This window comes from Myripristis murdjan, chromosome 24 (genome assembly GCF_902150065.1).
Source record: "Myripristis murdjan chromosome 24, fMyrMur1.1, whole genome shotgun sequence".
Lineage (NCBI taxonomy): Eukaryota > Metazoa > Chordata > Actinopteri > Holocentriformes > Holocentridae > Myripristis > Myripristis murdjan.
The window spans coordinates 11245083-11264003 of NC_044003.1; the positions used below are offsets into that span (position 1 = coordinate 11245083).

Below are 18921 nucleotides of genomic sequence, written 5' to 3' on the forward strand. Positions count from 1 at the left end.
TCAGTTGATCAAAGGAAGTATCTGCATGTCAGATTTCTTAGCTCATATCTTTGATTGTTGACTATTTTGGCAGTTCATCAATTGAATTTTACATCATTCTGTAATTTGCATAGTGAAATCAGGCCGATGGCTGCGGTTATGGTACAAACGCAGGGTCAAAATTCTTGTAGCACTAAGGAAATCTCATGACTGGGATAAAACAGTAAGGAGCAGCATGAAAACACTTCAGTTATCAGGACAAATGGTAGTAGGACATCTTACAGCAAAGATCATTTTAATGGTCCCAAATATTCTGAACAACTAAGTGTACACTCATGTAAAAGGAAAAAAAAAAGAGAAGATATGACAAAATTAATCACATCTAGAATTCCACTCAATCTTTAATCAAGACGGGATTACAAATTTTCCAAAAAATCTGCAGTTTCAAAGGGCAAAAAAGGGTAAAACTAGCTCACCTACTGAGGTCTTTAAAAACCTGTTCAAGTGCGACTGAAAACGTCCTGAACATTTAAAGGCAGGTCTTTTTTGTTGTCATTTACAAAAAAGGAGAAAGAGTCAAATAGAGAACAAAAGAAAATAATGAAGAAACTGCTGGCTTTTTTCTCTTTAGAGAAAGAACGTCCGCTGAGCAACGATAACGACACCGATGACATCATCAAACGACAACAAGGACAGCTTTTTGCCCCGTGCTGCCTCCCGTCTGGTCCTATAAACTAACTTAAAAAAATAAAACAACATAAAACAATAGAGAAAGAGAGGGAGAGAGAGGAGAGCGAAGGGAAAAAGAGGGAGAAAGGAACAGAGGGAGGAAGGAGGTTTCTGAGGAGGGGTGTGAGTGGTGGTTCTGGGTCTGAATTGGCCGACCGATCTGGGTCGCTGCGATGTCCTTCCCTGAGTGGGGGGCGGGGGGCAGTGGGTTATGGTCCGAGCCCGCAATCTGTGATTTCCTCCAGTTGCTGAATTACCAAACTCCAATCTGTGTCGTACTTCCTGACTGCGATAACGGTTATCGTCCTTTTTCCCCCCCTCACTTTCACGCTAGATCGCTCACTTTTCAGTTGGTTCTTCACTCCTGGTCTCCTGATTGGCACTTGTATAAACTGGGATAGTCCGAGGAGGCTTTGAATCCATTCTCAGTCCTCTCCTCTTTTGGCCCCCTTCTGACAGCGAGGGGTGGCTTTCATTCATTCATTCATTTTGTTTACAAGTTTGATCATTCCCGTATTAAGTCTACACGCTGAAACTGTGTCGAGCAGAGCGAGAGCTGAGACACCGATGCTTAACTGGAGCTCAGTTTGGACTTCTTGGAAGGGGGCAGAGGGTCCTCTTTACTCTCCCCATCCTCTTCTTCCTCCTCCTCATCGTCGTCAGGATAGTCCACCAGTCCCACCAAACCTCCCTGGAACAGACAAGACAGAGATAACAAATTTAATCTTTTTTTAAAAATTCTTAACACCCTTACACTCTGATTGTGAAATTAAAACCGGCCACCTGGTTTTGCTGTTTGGCTGCGGCTGGTGTGGTACCAGCCACTCTGGCATGTAGTCATTTCCCAGCTCAATTCTGTTACAAGTTTATTTCTTAAACAGCGCCATTTGGATGGGATTAGTTTCCCAAACAGTGTCTTGGTTTTAATTATCCACAAAAGACATATGTAATTTCATCTACTCACTTGGACAGGACTAAAATCTCTGTAATTTAATAATCTGTCATTTTTCTCCAATACTATAGAGATGAGAGTGGCTCGTGAAATCCCTGCAAATGGTATAACTTGTTTTTAGGCTGTCCATGCAAGTTAAAATCAGCAAGAGACTGTTCTCTGTCCACAACAGCAAACCATCGAAGCCGTATACTGCAGCATGTTCAGATGGGATTAAATCTGTCAGAGGACCTCAAAGTTTGACAAAGTAATTAAAAACAGACACATAGTTGATACAGAAAGGACTAATTATCACCCCTAATGTCCATGATACAAAAGATTTCCACCCCCGTACAACTAATCCTGTTAAAATGGGCTTATGTTGCCAATTCTGAAGGACTGCTTTAAGGCACTAAGCTCTTCATCACATAAGATATCAACCCCAACCCTTCAACATAAAAACACCTTCCTGCTCCTTTAATTCCTTGACAATGTGTCCTCTCTGGTTTTAATAAACTGATTACGTCTTTGTTATTAATTAAACAGTAATATTACTGTATTGGAGAAATGCATGTTAATAAAACTGACTTCAAACCAACGTGCCTACAGTCCACTAGGATAAAATCCAGCCACACCTTCGTTTTCCCTGCTCAGTCTCTCCATGTACTTTTTAAGATTAACAAGTACAGGATCTGTACAATCCTACAGCACATTTGTGGCGACAACAATTCTTTCTAATACATAACAAGGATTGTGGGAGTTGTGTGAAAATTGACGGTTTCAGTGTGAAGATTCATAGTTAAACAAATTTTTCACAATAATAGAACTCTTGCATTGTTGTATTTATCAACTACTGTTCAGCATAGGACATGCTTTTTCCAGTGATTTGGTTTTCTCAAGTGACATGAGACAGTACAAACATCTAGTGTCTCACCCCCTACTTGACTGGCTTGAATAGGCCTCTTAATTGTATGTGAGCAAAAATCTAATCATCTCTAATCAAAGTAAAACAGAAAAACAAAGGCAAGCACCTTTGTGGTGACGGCTGCAGTGGGGGGCGAACTTCGTGCCCCTGAACCCGGAGACCCTGGCGATCCCGGTGAGCCTGGGTTGAGTGAGGCAGACGAAGGCGGGCTGGACAGGCTGGTTTTGGTGGAACCAGAGAAAGAGAGCTTGAAGCTGGGGTTCTGTCTGCCTGACAAGCTCGACTTCCCCAAAACTTCCTTATCCTCCGTGTCTTTCACTAAGGAAGAGGAGCAGAAAGAGAGCGGTAGAAAGGAATTCACGTTCTTTACCTTCTCTTGGACAGATAAATGTTCATTATCCAATCTTGACATGCATCCCCTTTTGGAAAAACATGATTAAAAACACTGTGGAACTTATCATTTATCATGAACAAAACAAAACAACATCTATTCTTTTCTAACATCTATTACTGTGAAACAAAATGCCTCCAATATCAGTAACTACAGCATGGGTATTGAAATCTCTGGAAACTTTCAGTAGGGCACAACCCTAACAAAGTGACTGAATTAAATGCTCCATCCCCACAAGACTCCCCAGTGTAGCTGTAAAGACAGTTGATGTAGCTGCGGCTCCATACGTACATTTCTTTCTCTCCATGAACTTGCTTATAGGTTCCATGAGATCTTCCTCAGTCTTCATCTTGTCAGAAGGTGGGACCACTGCCTCACCGTCCTCCAGGTCATCCTCATCTGTGTTGAACCACATCTCCTCCTCGTCCTCCAACGTCCGTGCGTCACGACGGAAACGGTGGTTCCTCAGGATCGACCTCATGCTGGAGTAGAGAGCGCATAGCTTAGTGGTAAAACCCAAAGAATGTATTCTCTATATATTCTCACATATCAAAAAGGTTGTTTTTTCCCCTTTGGATGGTGCAGCTATGAATATTTTGTTTCAAGCATTAATTCTCTCCAGCTTACAACTCCAAACTCTTTGCAGCCTCCGAGAAAACAAAAAAACAACAGCAACAGAAGAACAACAGACAGAGAAAGAGAGAAATAAGGCAGTGCGGGCAGGTTTACTGAGCTGCTTGTTCTGCGCAGTTTTGCTTTCTACCAGTGTGTGCCTCAGTCAGAGTCAGGTGTGTAAGCTGCACAATCAAAATACTGTGTATCACGACAGCCAAACAGGGTCCAGGCTGGGTAAAACTAATGGGTCAAATATGTCCACAATCAGGGAATGTGACCTCTGCAATGACCCGAGTCTACAAACCATCCAACTGGAACACAAAGGGATGATGCAGAACACACACACCATTGTAATATACTTAAAGGGGGAAAATATGAGTTCAGCACAAAAAAAAAACCCAACAAAGAATCACTGACGTATGGGATTGGGGGTGTGACGTGGTTCTTCAGCCAGCTCTAGCCCGTGGAATAAGCAAATCGGCTCTTAGACGGTTCTCAAGTTGAACCAACTTCAAACAGACACTAGCACCGGCCCCAAACTAGCACTAGGTTTTTGTTGGTGGAACCATCATCTCTCCTCACTCTGATGGCTGGTATTAACGATGCGATCTCACAGCAGAGGTCTGCAGGTGTGCAGCCAGACACTACTGGGTCTGAGCGCCACAACGGAGCCTCATGTTTTTCTGTGTCTAAATTTGCCAGGCAGATCCACTGGACAGTCTGACAGTGTAGTAAAATTGAAATCATATGCTCTTAATACGTACTGCAAGCAAAATAATTTTAGGCGACACTTCAGGTACAACGTGACATGCAATGATCTTGTACGACTGCTGTAGCTGCACAGTTTGCATGCAGCTTAAATTTATGGAATTTGAACATAAGGCATTTGAACGACCAAATTAAGTGATTATTCTAACTCATGTCTCTAAATAAATATCTGACAAGTAGATATCTTCCACTTGACAAAGTGGAGAAAAAAATAAATACGGAATTATTTCCAGTGAGCTGCTCACACCTATCAGGCAAAATCTGATAGGCTGTGAAAGGTTCTCAGCATTCCATACCAATTTAGGACACCAAAAACAAAGCAAAGATATTAACAAAAGAGAAACAGAAAAACTCTTCTCATGAGGACACCCAAGTTTTGACTGTATTTTCGAGCTTAATAGTAAGCCTGCAAATACTGGCGTCCTTAAGACTGTTTTCTGTGGCAACATACATGCTGCCTGGGCTGGTCTGGCCGTGTTTAAGACAACCGATGGTTTAAAAGGGTTGTCTCAACTGTGTGCAATTGTGACCCAAGACTGTGCAGATTATCGTTCCAATCAAACATGAGAGTAGGTGATTTTACCACAGGCACATGGTTGAGAACAACTGCTTTAAAGCATGCTCATTTTCACGTTGCCATTCTTTTTTTACATCCTAATTATGTTCTTGCAGTTCACGGCCAACAGTAGTAGGCAGAGCTAACAAGCAGATGATGCAATTTTACTCTCACTTGCCAAGATTCAGAGGATCCAACTTTTAATTAGAGCCCTCTCACTGGAACAATTCCTCGCTGTCTCCAAGTTTGCATATGTTATAAACAAAATGTAACACTATACTGACTTCCCAATGCATTCGATTTTGGCCACGTAAGATACAAAAGCTCTGTTTAATGTGTCACCATGGTAGCAGCTCTAGTCAACAGAGCGGCAGAAGATTAAACCAAAAGGCACTGCACTTATCAAGGGAGGAATATTTTAGCTCACAACAGGAATGAAATGTGCAACACAAAACTGAAGAGATTCAATAACCACCAAAAAACTATACACCTGCATTGCAGTAATGAAACTATTAGTTGATCAACATAAAATTAAAAGATTACACATAATTTTGATAGTCAATTAATTATCTGTCATATATCCTAAATGCCACACATCTGCTGCTTCCAGCTTCATTAAGGCAACTCAGCTAAGTTGCTAATTTACTTTTCTCTGTTCATGTCAATCTGCTGGCTCATCATTATGCCAGCGCTCTTATGGAGATACCAAACTGACTTTACTGTTCCTTTCATGATTCTTTTTTGTTGTTGTTGGCAAAACAGCACTGTGCAGAAGAACCTACTGCGACAGACAGACGCACACACATACACACACTATTAACACCTCGCGCCATCCAATCAACAAAAGTGATAGCGTAACCAAGTGACGCCACCACAGCTTTCTCACCTATCCAGTTTGGGGTTGTCCTGCCTCTCTCGCTGCTGTTCGTAGCGCAGTTTCAGGCCCTTGAAGGTCTGGACATAGTCCACATCCTCCAGAGCCTTCCAGTAGTTCTCTACTATATGAGCTGTGAGAGACTTCACATCCTCCTGGGAGTAACGGGAGGAGAGAGAGAAAGAAAGAGAAGGAGAGAAAGAGCGAGGCCCACATATGGGTGAAAAGAAGGGCAAGGGGGGAAATGCAGGTATTTGAAAGAGTTTAGGATTGAGGCCAAGACAGAAGATGAGGAATGAAAGATGCAGAAAATGTGGAAGGGGGAGAAATAGAGAAGGGAGATCACACCAAACTAATTAAGCACGAACAGACAAACCACGCCACATCCAACAAGTTTACACTACAGTTTGACCTACATGGGTTTCTGAAGGATAGTTATGCTGTTTTTGGACTGCAGCTGGCCCTAGCAGGGATTTTACCAATATTCCAATAAAGCCTGAGAAACCCTACTAAGATGGAAATCCACTGTTTATCCTGCATGATGCAGTACAGAAACATATGTACCTTGTTTTAAGCTCATTAAACATTTAATATTCAGGACCAAGTCAAAAGTTTGGACACACCTTCTCATTCAAAGGTTTTTCTTTTATTATTTTCCACATTGTACTGTAGCCTAATACTGAAGACATCAGAACTATGAAAGAACATGTATGGGATTATGTAAGAAGTGTTAAACAAACTGGTGCTGTATCACTGGTACTGTACGTTCACGGTTTGCATTGAAGCTAATTCCAAAACTTTGACTTTATTCATGTTTGTAATGAAGGCTTTCCACTTGGAAGATGTGGTAGAAAAAAAATAAATAAATAAATAAAAAATTCAGGCGAGTACATATGTGTCACATGCCCCAACAAAAATGAGGGAAAAATAAATAAAATACTGCTGCACAGGTTAAAAAAAAACAACTAAATGAAAAAGAAGTCAATGTTTGCATAGTTCTTCTGATATGAAATGTGCGGGCAATACTCACCACACGGACGTACTCAAACATCTCAATGATGGCGGAATTCATGAGGTTGTAGCGCGAGCCATTATTGAGGAAGGCCTTGACCACCGGCTCAAACAGGAAGTTCCTCATGATGTAGCGATTGTAGAATTCATCCTTTAGACCGATGATCCTCCGCATGAAGCGCAGGGCGCCTGATGCCACAGGGAGAAAGTATAAAGTACCGTCAAAACTCCTTAAATTCCTTAAGCAGTATGCTCTGCAAGGCAAATAAGGTTTTATTTGAATTGAGAAGCGTCAAGAAATAGATTTGTTAAAGATTACGTGACTCACATAGTGCCAGGAAGGCGTGCTGAGAGGCGGTAAGCACCAGTACCCTCCTGAGGATGTCCTTGTTGATGATGTAGTTCTTGATGTGGTAGGTGTGGTGCTCAACACAAAAAGTCAGCAGCTCCAAAATCAACGCCAGCAACTGAGATGTTTGAAAATCATCTACGAGAAAAGAGGAAGGGATTGATTGTCTGTATCTAACCACAACAACTTTGTGCACAAACCTGCACACCTCCCAGATATCCCATACCTTTGCTGGGTTTTTCTTCTGTGGTGTTGGCCAGTAGCGGAGCAGAGAGGACGTGCATGCAGTGCTTGTAGAAGAAGCTCAGGAACTCTGTCTTCTCCGTTTTCTGGAAAAATCGTGAAGTTAAACCATCAATCTAGTGCTTCTCAAGAATGACCAGTTCTGTCTGCTGAAGTTTTTAAGACATGCTTTAAGACCCACTTTTATTCTTTGGTTATTAACTATGATTTCCCTTTATCTTTTATCTGGTTTTGTTGTCAAAGACTACATTGTTATGCATATTCAACCTTCCTTGTATATAATTATGCACTGCCATTGGCATTTATTTTATTCGCTTTATTTTATAATCCTACTTTGTATGTACATTGTTGCTACTTCATCTGACCCTTTGTACCTGTCCTTCTTTTCTTTGTATTGATTGTTTTTTTTTTTTTGTCAAGTATTTTGGTGCAAATGTTTTATTTTTAAAGTGCTATATAAATTAAATAAACTTGAAGTTTGAATTTGAAGTATAATGCATAAACTTCAAGTATAAACTTGAAGTTTAGACCTGCACAAAGCACAAAGACTACATCACACCAAAAAGTCAAAAGGAAGTGGGTGGTACAAACTGGGTCACCTAATTATTGATAATGAAGGCAGCATTCACATATTTCACTACTTCAAAATGGGTGAGAGTGTGAGAAAATGACTAAATAATAAAGAAATGGCAAATTTCTATCTTATTAGCTTGACATGCGATTTGTAGGCCAAGGATTAAGTACAGCCAATGAATAGGAAGATGTTCAAACAACTCAATAAAAACGTAGCACTTTGTGCTTCATAAATTGCTTTTAGTTAATTACTGACTTTGACAGACTAAAACTTTTCTCACTGTGCACTTCTAGTTTAAGTGGCTACGCCTCATCATGTCATTATTAGTGTGAAAGGGAAGCGTGTAGGAGTAGTATGCACACTCACATTAGCCGTAGCCAGCATGTTCTCGGGATCCACCAGAGTTCGTAGCAGGCCCATCAGCTGCACCGCTCCACCTAGCTCTGGGTCTGTGTCACAGATCATGTGCTCTATGATCAGGTTGATCAACAGGATGTCCTGGAAGGCCGACAAACACACAAACACATCAGTAACCCCACATCTGTTTCGCTCGAAAACTGCACTAAACCCCATTTTTTTATATTTCAGTGCCAATATGGTATTTTAATAGTGGATGCATGGATAAATTATGCCAAATGCTATACATTGTTTCAGTTATTTTGTTCATCTCTAAACAATGCCCAAACATTGTCTGGATGACTTGGTTCATACACTTACATCATCATTCTGCTGAGACTCCTGCATGACAAACTCTCGTACCATGGAGGGGTTGTACTCCACCAGATAGGAGAAGATATCTGTCGCTGCCCCACGCACTTGCACATCATCCATCCCCTGTTTCACAAACACACACTATATATTGGTCACTGGACTAAAACAAAACAGATACACAAAGGCAAGAATTTTTAAAAGGGGCCCAACAGCATTTTATGTCATTTACATAATTTTTTTCCCCTTTCCTCCCAGTGTACCTCTATGGGTATGTTGTGGACAGGAAGAGGGAAGGAGGGGGAGCAGGTATTTTTCTCACAAATGTCTGTATGTGCAAAGGCGTATGTGTTACATGTAATATAATGTATACAATAAAAAATATGTGCAGGTTTGCTTGTGACCTATGTGCTATATGTGTTTTATATCTACATTTATATCTATTTGTGTAGATGCTTTTGCTTGACACATAAATTTGTCAAGCAATCCAGAAAGGAGGATTTTTTTGTCCTTTTCCAGAAAATGTAATCAACTGGAGTGGTGATTGTGCAAAATAGGTTGTAAATGACAAACAGGGATGGGAGGAAGTAAATTTTCAAATAATCAGCTGTAGGCGGCCATGCTAGTCACCTTTCTTCAATTTGTTACAAGGTTTATTAGGACAGCTAATTGATCCTATTATTTCAGAGCCATGTTTCTTGTTGTTGGAAAAGACTGTGGGGTGAAACTGCATTGGAAAATGCTTGAAAAACAGATATCCATCATGAGTCATGGTATGACTGGAGTTTTAGGCTAGTGACAAAAACTCCTTAATATCAGTCATTTAAACTGGAGCTGTGTGCGTGACCAAATAAAAAAAAAGTCAAAAATCATAATATTGACTCACAAGTCACAAGAGACTGCAACATTATACCAGAGGGAAAGGAATCTGAGGCAGCTTTCTAAACAAGGTATTATTGTGTTGTGCAGAATCCCTGGCTGACCATTTACTGAAATGGAGCAAATTCGAAGCACTAACACTCATCATATACACGCATCCGCTCTTCACATTGAAACGGCAATCATCTATGCAGACAAAATCATGTCTGTTCATTGTGCAGTCCAAATTTAAAACATCAGCCAAAGCCAGAAATTCAGAGCCCAAACAATTATTATACAATTATTCGATGACAGCATGTTTGCTTAAGTGGAAGCACTCACCAGTATGACCTCTAGTGCAGGCAGAATGCCCATGTTTGACAAAGTCTTGAAGAAGGCGTCTCTGTTTTGAGGTTGTAACGTTTGTGAGAATGCACAGAATTCCTTTAGGAAGTTTACCTACAAGGAAATAACAAAGACGAAAACAGCTCGATGATGCTGAGCACAAGGAGAAAAACGATGTTATGTCGCAAAATCACCAAATCCGATGAGGGTTTAGCATACCAGTTCATGTCTTTTGTCATCATCTGTGGCCTCATCTGTGAGCTGTGCAAAGAGGTCCGTCAGAAACCTCTCATCGTCCTGACATCAAAAGGGAAGGAGAAAAGAGGAAGTGAGGGCAATGTAGAGGGTAAAAAGACCAGGATGACAAAACGACCCTTGACCCTCACACTTATCTAGGGTCAGAGATTAATTGGTGCATTCCACATATCTAGTAGTGCTGAATTGCTCACTGAAACTAGGGAAGAGTCAGATGTGCAGGTAATTTATTAATAACCAGGAAAGAAAAATCAACATCCAGTAAATTCTCCAATGACTTTATTTTGTGGCATCGTTTTTAAATAATCAAAATAACTGATCACTATAAGCCCTCTTTAGACCAGAGAAGGGGGTGAAACCTTTCCGCTCATGTTAAAACTGCTTTAAAAGAAAATGTTGTATTGTATTGCATTAAAAGAAAATCTGTTAAAATAACACTGTCTCTGGTGTGGATTATACCAGTGAATTAACTGTGCAACATTTTTCAAGACCAAAAACTCAACATCATCCGATAAATATGTAAACGCACATATAAACAGTTTGTTTAAATCAATGTAACACTGCAGCTGGTTTGTTAGTTTTCGGGTCTTAGTTTGCTAAGGCTTCCTCGTGGTGGATGAGGAACAGAGAAACTCATATCAGTGGTGTTGGACTCCTGAACTTCACACTGCACAGTGTACCAGAGTCAAGAACACGCAAGTTTCAGTTTTCCTCTAGCGCAGCATAACTCATTTACACGACACTCCTTCGTCTCTATGGAGATACCCATACATAAACAGTGCTGAGTTGACACAGTACAAAAACAAAGGTCACATGACCTTAAAAAGACTCACAGGGGAACTCAAGAGTAAAGCACAATAAACCAAAAATAAAAACTGTGTGCTGTGCAATCCTGTAATTACTTTAAGCCCTAGACCACACCAAATGCACACCCAGCCTAAAAATTATACTCCAGGTATGTATTTCTACTTCATGAAAGATTTATTTATGTCCATTAAGTTTGGTTGTAGAGGGCCTATTTGCATTTATTTTGTCACTGGACTGCTTTTACAATGACTCAAATCCTGAAAAGGCAAAGAAATGCAAATTCTTATTTTTAAAAACCTATCCGTAGTACTCTTAAATGTTGGTTTCTGTATGTGAATCAATATAGTTGTCCATCTCACCTGTAGCATGCCAACAATCTCCACCTTGTTGAAGAAGATGAAGGAGTGCAGCGTGGACAGCATGTTTTCCTCAAACACAGAGGGTGTGGGCAGCACCATGTCCTGGATGTACTGCACCCGGTACGTCTGATGGATTTTCTGACGCAGCTCCGGGTCAGAGATGGGGATCACCTCCTTAAAGCGGGCTGTCTTAGTGAGGAACTCCCGGTGGCGCCGCGGCTGCGGGAGTGCAGGGTCAAACTCCAGACAGCCAATGACGTCCATGATGCACTCTTCAGAGAACATGACCTCAAAGAGTGCGGTACGATTGAGCAGGAAGATGCCCTTAATGATTTCATAAAGGTGGTGAAGTCCCTCTCGGTTCTCCAGATCCTCACACACGCGGAAAAGCTCCAGGAGTTTACGGATATAGCCCTCGTTCTCTACAGCAAGTGCCAGCTTCTCTCGCCGCAGCGGCGATGGGAGTGAGGAGGCCACCAGCTCGGCCAGGTCCTCTAGGCGGCTGAGCTCACACGGCGGCAGCTCCAGGCCCGGAGATGACATGTCATCAAAGCGCTCCTCCTCAGACTCGTCCACCACGTCCTGGGTGATGTCCACCGATGGGTCTTTCCCCTGCACCTAAACAGCAAACCAAATGTATAGGCAAGTGATGTCCAAATGTAGCTGGTTACAGGAACTATCCCAAACAACACACAAATTACACTTAATAGCAAATGCATGCACAGATGGATGGATGGTCAAACATACACCCACACAAAAAGAGCAGTGCAGTTACCTGGCATATTTTCTCCCAGATTTCATCACAGCCGGCCTTCTCCTGGAAGCTGAGTGCCAGATCATAATTCTCAGCCTCTGACCATACTATCAATGTGTCCTGTGCAAAAACAAACAAACAAACAAACCAGTTTGAATTCAATGAACATAAGAGGTACATCCATTTCCAACATATACTGCATGATGCTATGACCGTGGCCTGACCTGTTGTTTCTGGTAGGCTGTGTTTGGGTTGATTTTGGACTCCAGCAGTAGGGAACCTTTAGGGGTGACAAACAAAGATATCCTCAAACACAGCCGATGTACTCTCATTACAACACAAAATTAAGCTGCAGATCTGCCAACTGCAAAGTAAAAGCGGTTAGAAATTCAGCTCTGTGTCAAGCTACGCCGTGGATGTTGAGGAAAACAGCAGTTTTGACAAAGTGCTAGTGCCTAAGCAAGAAACAGTGCTGATGAGTGTGTGTTTGTTGTTGTGTGCAGGTGATCTTTTATGTCTCAGGCTACTCATCTATGTGAGTGGGAGAGTAAGTGTAGACATTTACTACTCACAGAACCATTGTTGCACTGATTAGTTTAAGACTTCAAGTAAAGTCAAATGAAAATGCCACTCATTTAAAAGCCATACTAATTCTCTGGCTTGAGTTGATAGCATAAGCCTTCCCAAAACCAGAAGCCAGAGAAGTAGGTCTGTCGTCTGTGCTACCTCCAAGATGTGCAATCTAGGGGTGTTCAACTAGTGACAGTTTGACTAAACCATGCACTCCTGTCATCAAACATGCTCCGTATACTGTAAATTTACCATTGCCCTCATCTATGCACATTGTATACATTGATGCACACTGGTTTTATTGGTTTTTTGCACATTGTTTTTTTGCACATTGGTACTTAGATCTTTAGATCTCGAGGGTCATCTTTTATTCTTTATTTTTGATTTACTTACTCTTTATTTTTGATTTACTTAATCTTGTACTCTGTGGATACTGCTGAAAACTGTGAATTTCCTTCGGGATGAATAAAGTATGTATGTATGTATCTATCTATCTATCCGTTGTATTGCTGCAGTCCCTGATCAGAGCCTGAATGTATCCAAAACTCTCCAATCTTTCCCATTTCATTTCATTCCCAATAAAGCTGTGTTTCTGTGGCCCGTGCAATCTTTCTTATATGGTTGTAGGAGGCAGAAATGAACAAGCACATTCAAGTAGAAGGCTTACTGTGGAAATGAAATAAGGCACACAGGACACAGCTGTGGGAATGTGATCCCCCTTCATCTTACCATCACTCTCCGCTCGCACCAGGAGAGACGTGCCTTTCAATCGCTCCACATAGCTGGATGAGACGTGTCCTGTCCCACGGTCGTCCCACTGCCTGTCCTCATTGAGGGTATAAACTTTAACTCGGCGGCGAGTGTCCGTCATCTTGGCAGGCGGCTGTAACCGGGATCTCCCTCCCGGGCCTTCGCCTTGACTTTACAGGCTGGCTGCTTCTTCTTCAATTCACTTGTTACACCTGTCCGCCACAATGCAGCTCCACTGTATGTCAAGGGTCAACCCGGCCAGCTCACAAGTCAAACCAGGCGTGTTTCCCGATCTACTCTGCGGTTGAAACTAAAATCTCCGATGATCTTGACAAAACTCCCCCAAAACTTGTCTCGTCCCGGCTACAGGCAACGCGCCGCAGAAATCCGCTTACTGAACATCATAGCATGCTAGCAGTAGCCTGATTTTATAGTGCGGAGGACACTGGCGTCAGCAGGCTTATTAATCGACTAAAGAAGAGCTGGGTAGCATTACACGGTTTTTACAGACAGGCGAAAGGACAACATTCAAAGTGTGGTCGTCTAGTTCTGCTCAATTGTTCCGAATAGTCTGCCTGCTGGTGGGAACAGTTTGTACGCGACCCCGCAACGTTAGCCAGTGACAGCAGCTAGCAAACCTGGTAAGTTAACTAGCTAGCTGGTACGCTAACTGCCTACGCTCAACATGTTCACCGCTAAAGAACCATTCATCACGGAGAGACTTGGGCCATGCACCGACGACATTGTTTTGCGTTCACGGACCGTAAAGCCGGTGTTTTGTCTCAAACCGACGCTTCTAATTGTGTGTCTCGATAATACGCTAGCTGGCTAACGTTAGCTGCTATTTCTTCCCCAAGTGTTCCGCCATGTTCTGGCTCGGGGCCGCGGAGAGACCAGTCTCTCCTTACTGGTATCCGTGCATTACAAAAATATGCAACTCAACAAACTGTAGTCGTGTGCGTCCTCCGAGGTTACGCTTTACATTATAATGCTATTTGCCATTCATTCCCGACGTCTTGCTTAGGTAATTGCTAACTGCCCCCCCGTGAGTATTCAGCCATCTTGGGTCCCTTCAGAGTCAGTACGGGGTTTCCAGCACAGCAACAACAGGGCAGCCCGCCACATTTAAAGAGACAGTGCACCCAGGAGCGTGTTTTCACGAGGCGCTGCGCGCGTTTGGCTCGGCACGGGGGGTCCAGCAGCATCCAGCATCACCCTGCAACCCCCGGCTGGGTCTCTGCATCCACCTCAAGCTTCCCGTCAAACACTTTTTGCATTTGACTCTGCAAGCTGCGCTCCAGTGCAGCGGCTCATGTTTGCAGAGCTGGGAGGAAAACCTGCAATTTCTGTTATATAACTTTGGTCTCAACAGGACAATTTGTCCCTCATTCTTGTTACAGCGGATAAAGCAATCGAAACCAGTCCAAAAAAAAAACAATATTTTATTTGTTTTAAATCAAGGAGAATTCGCTGACAGGAGTGAGGAGATTAACACCAAAATAAAACGTCAGGCAGAAACTATTAAAAAGTTTACAAAAATGGCATTTCACATATCTGATGGAGGTATGGTAACAGATGCGATGCGGAAAAAATATAGCTTCTGAAATCAACTCGTCAGTCTGTGGAGTCAGTGTACTTTAAAACAGAATAAATCACCCTCTTTCAACAGCATGTTCAAATCCACCTAAATGTATATATAGATATATAAAAAAAAAATGTCACAAAACTCGTAGAAAATAAAAACACATCAGAAGAGACAAGAATTTGTCAAACAAAAACTCTGCTTTTATCTATACTGTGGAGCATTTCTCCTGGAAGAGATCCTTCGTCACCTATAAGTTAGTCTTTGCAGGGAAATTGCCCCGTCCTTAGCACAGACTGTATGAGAAACAAATGTATGCCACCAAGTGCAACTCCATCCATGACCGTAGAAAGCCCCCAGTTTCTCTTTTCAACCCATTTATAAAAACACCTTCCTTTCCCAATGTGTTGATTATCTGAACCCCCCCCGATGGATCCAATGTTGACCGTATGCACAGATCTATAAGCTGCTCGGGAAATTTACCATGAGGTTGTTACAAATTTGAAGTAGTGCAGGGTAAAGAGCTTCCAGGTCTGTGTGGCAGGGACAACACCTCCTTCCTCCCCTGCCTTTACTTCCCAGCCTGCTGAGCCTGACGCCGCAGTAACACGTAGATCTTCTCCTTGATCCAGTCTTTGTTGTACGGCTGGTATGTCTGGGTGTCAGCCCTGTACCTACATGTAATAAAAACATATTACAAAAAAAAAAACATATTCAACTGATAAAACACCAATGTCGTGATCCTTTTCCAGTAAATCAAAATCTTAGGCGTTTAATGGCAAACTCATACTTACACCAGACAGCTCAGATCTGCCAAGTCGTCGATGAAATCAAACAGCTGACTGATGTCGTAAGTGATGGAGGGACTGTTTGGATTCATCCTCTTCAGATGCTCTTCATACATCTTGCACACACCTGGAAGAGAGTCGCAGAGAGGAGAACGTTTTCTAAAATGTGAGTACTGACAAAACTCAAGACAAAATTCAAGAAGCGAAAGTGTCCTGTTATGCTTCACATCTCTTACTAAAGGAAGTTTCACAGTTCAGTGGATTACTGCAAAGTTCAAATATTATGCGTTCATCTCCAGCTCATGACATGTTGTGCATGTTATGAATTTTATTACGACTTTCCTGTCATGTGCCCACAATATATGCACTACTTGATAACTGAGAAATTCCAAAAGAATAGCAATTCTGACCTGTAGTAAATATTAACTTATGTATAGCTAGGAATATAGATGTTTATACTTTATATTTCCCACATGGGTGCATATAACATGCATCTTTTACGTAAATAAAACTTCCAGATTTTCACGATGTAAACAATAAACATGGCGACACTGTTATTATAGATGGTATTTAAGATGTGGGTATTTGCAGACTTGGTCTATTAGCTTGTTTTCAAAATTTTCAACTATTATTGGTGCTGACATGCCAACAGACCCCTTAGCTTTCCACATTCCCACACCCTACTGTTCATACATGTGTATTGCATCTTGCGGATGTGTAGCATTAATGTCAGAGAACATGCACAACCAACAGCTGCAGGATTTGCAAGGCAGACATCATGTGTGTGTTTATATGTAGTTAAAAGCAAGTATATCTCCAGCCATAAATAGCTTATCGGTCTGATGTTGCTCAATTCAAGTGTGATTTCTCAGCTGAGACACAAATTAGCCCAATCGGCACCATTGTAGGGCAGGACAAACGTTGATGTAATTAAGCTGTGCCAGGGCCAGAGAGATCAATGCATATATAGCTAACACTGACTAACTGGAAATTAATTGATAATGATATAGATGCTGCTACTGCTATTGTTTTCAAAAAATCAAACCTAAAAACGCTCAAAGTGTAGCAACGTTGTGCTCTGAAGGCATTTCTGAGAGGGGAATTTTTGTTTTGCGTTCTTCTTTTAGGACTTGAAAAAGGGTTTAACTTGTCATGCTCAAACAGACCCCAGATCTGTGACATGCCCACTGTTCAGCAAGGCTAACAACAGGCTAGCCATGGAGACTAAGACATTAGGACAGAGCTCGAATTAGACTTCACTTCAAATTAGACTTCACTGAATTGTTTTTGACCAATCAGCAACGGTCACCCCTGCAAGCCTAACCCCCAAATTCCTTGGAGAGTACTACCACTGGAGCAGGCACCTTTTGTGGTTTTCCATACACATGCTGGCTCGGCTCCATTTTGGGTGTGTCAGCCCGGTGTAGCTGGGATTTGCTCTCTATCACAACAGCGCTCCCCACTTGAAGATAACAGGGAAGTCCCACCATTTGCCCACAGGCAAGTTTTCTTCTGTGTTCTACTACGTGAAAACAAAACACTTGTAGGGACACTAGTGTTTTGATTTTTTTTTTTTTTTTTTTTTTAATGCCTGCCTAATATGAACATTATTAATGCAGCTAGGAAATTCACTGATTTTTTTTTTTTTTTTTTTTTTAACATGGGTAGATTATCAACTACAATACAAGTTTCACAAGTCTCATTTTTGTATTTCCTAGCTGTAAACTGCTCTGTCTCAAAGCTGCTCGATTTCTCTCTAACCAATGAATCATGACAAAGCCCTGTGAAGCTGTCGTAGCCCACTTGAGGGCAGGTCCGAGACGCTTTGGACATACTTTGGAGATGGGACATTTCGGGAATGCCACGGCACAACTCAGCACACTTACACTGGTAATGGAAATGCAAATCAGCACGGCATTGTTTGACTGAGCATGGCCAAAAGTCCCAGTGGAAAAGCCCTACAAGTGGGGTCAAGAAAATGTCCCTGAAACTAAATTCCCCCCTCATCCCCACAGTCAAAATGCAGACAGCACCTCAAAGGAGTCCTCGTCCCTGGGGAAAGGCCAGGCAGTGGAAAAGGATAAACTGAATAATATCAAAGTAAAATGACTCTAGCTCAAAGCCACACTGAGAAATACTGACTGAGTTGTTATGAGACAATGCATACTTTTGTAATCATCCATAAAAACTGCAATCTTGCCATCAAATAAGCACTAAAATAAGACAAAAAGACAAAAGTGAGGTCTCACCTTCCATGCATTCATTGACTGACTCGTAGTCAGCGTATGTGCGGCCCTCGGGTCTCTTGGTTGGCTGGACGAGCAAAATTGTGTGCGACTGTAAAGACAACAACAATTAATACCCATGTTATGTGAGACGAGGCACGGGAGCCGAAGAGAGGTTTTTCACAAAGGAAGCAGCTATTTAAGACCTATTTGTGATCGCCACTTCAGTTTCTTTCACCAAACATGCTGCCTACTCATTCAGCTGTGGTGTCGGCTCGGCACACAGAAAATGAATCATGGTAAATTCACTTGTGTCCGCATGATCTGATCACATGAATTGTTCATTTATAGGTTAGATGTTCATGGCAGCAACAGAAATGGGTCAACATATTGGTTTGACACAGTAAACGTTAGCCTGGTAGCTAATTAGCCTTGCTAACGTTGTTTTAGCTCAGCAGCAGGATAATTAAGATACTGCGGCTTCATAAACGCCGAAACATGAAATAAAACCGCACTCACCATGTTCGCGTTGAACCCAGACTGTGACTGTTGGTTTGGACAACAAAACCGTGTTCAAACGTAGTTTATCTTTCTCAATTCACCGTGCAGAGCAGCTGTTTCAGCTCAAAATACAACGGAAATGAAGTATAATCCTCTTCCGGTGTGAGAGTCAGTGGTATTTCAAAATAAAGGTATGACTCGAGAAAGAACACACACGTTTAAAATAATAAAACTTGTCATTTCTTCCTCGCTGTTTTCACCCAAAAAAAAAGGATAAAAAACGAAAAAAACACACGTACCAATTTCAAAAGTTTTTCTCTCTGTGATTTTAAGCCTGATATCACACACACTCATCCCTTTATCCACCAGTGCAGACCATACATTTATTTATTTATTTATTTATTATTTACCAAGACTGGTTATATTGAGATTAAATCATTTTTGCAAGTGTATTCTGACAAAATAGGCAATTTA

At 41.8% G+C, this 18921-nt stretch overlaps 2 protein-coding genes across 3 annotated transcripts; both read right to left on the minus strand.

The window, feature by feature from the left end:
- Positions 1–257: 257 nt before the first annotated feature.
- smek1 (SMEK homolog 1, suppressor of mek1 (Dictyostelium)) lies at positions 258–14459 on the minus strand. 2 transcript variants are annotated; one of them, XM_030047903.1, is made up of 15 exons: positions 13331–14459; positions 12256–12311; positions 12053–12151; positions 11278–11895; positions 10076–10153; positions 9854–9970; positions 8663–8779; positions 8312–8443; positions 7355–7457; positions 7108–7266; positions 6799–6968; positions 5781–5920; positions 3247–3437; positions 2671–2882; positions 258–1399 (listed from the first exon to the last, which is right to left on the minus strand). In XM_030047903.1, exons 1-15 carry the CDS (start codon positions 13470–13472, stop codon positions 1280–1282), a joined length of 2454 nt encoding a protein of 817 aa, XP_029903763.1. In that variant the 5' UTR covers positions 13473–14459; the 3' UTR covers positions 258–1279. The 2 variants fall into 2 exon arrangements, with proteins under 2 accessions (XP_029903763.1, XP_029903762.1); XM_030047902.1 differs by having other exon boundaries at positions 5781–5923; positions 13331–14458.
- Positions 14460–14773: 314 nt separating this feature from the next.
- erh (ERH mRNA splicing and mitosis factor) lies at positions 14774–18614 on the minus strand. Its single transcript, XM_030047905.1, has 4 exons — positions 18466–18614; positions 17971–18058; positions 15728–15848; positions 14774–15607 (listed from the first exon to the last, which is right to left on the minus strand). The coding sequence occupies exons 1-4, from the start codon at positions 18466–18468 to the stop codon at positions 15505–15507; spliced, it is 315 nt and encodes a 104-aa protein (XP_029903765.1). The 5' UTR covers positions 18469–18614; the 3' UTR covers positions 14774–15504.
- Positions 18615–18921: the final 307 nt, after the last annotated feature.

Coding starts and splice junctions, on each gene's coding strand:
- smek1 (XM_030047902.1), bottom strand. CDS start 13,472: ATGACGGACACTCGCCGCCGAGTTAAAGTTTATACCCTCAATGAGGAC. Junction 12,152..12,255: donor CAGCCTACCAGAAACAACAG/GTCAGGCCACGG, acceptor GTTTTTGCACAG/GACACATTGATAGTATGGTC. Junction 2,883..3,246: donor GTTCATGGAGAGAAAGAAAT/GTACGTATGGAG, acceptor CCTCTTCCTTAG/TGAAAGACACGGAGGATAAG.
- erh (XM_030047905.1), bottom strand. Junction 15,849..17,970: donor AGTCAATGAATGCATGGAAG/GTGAGACCTCAC, acceptor ACTCTCTTCCAG/GTGTGTGCAAGATGTATGAA. Junction 15,608..15,727: donor GCAGATCTGAGCTGTCTGGT/GTAAGTATGAGT, acceptor TATTACATGTAG/GTACAGGGCTGACACCCAGA.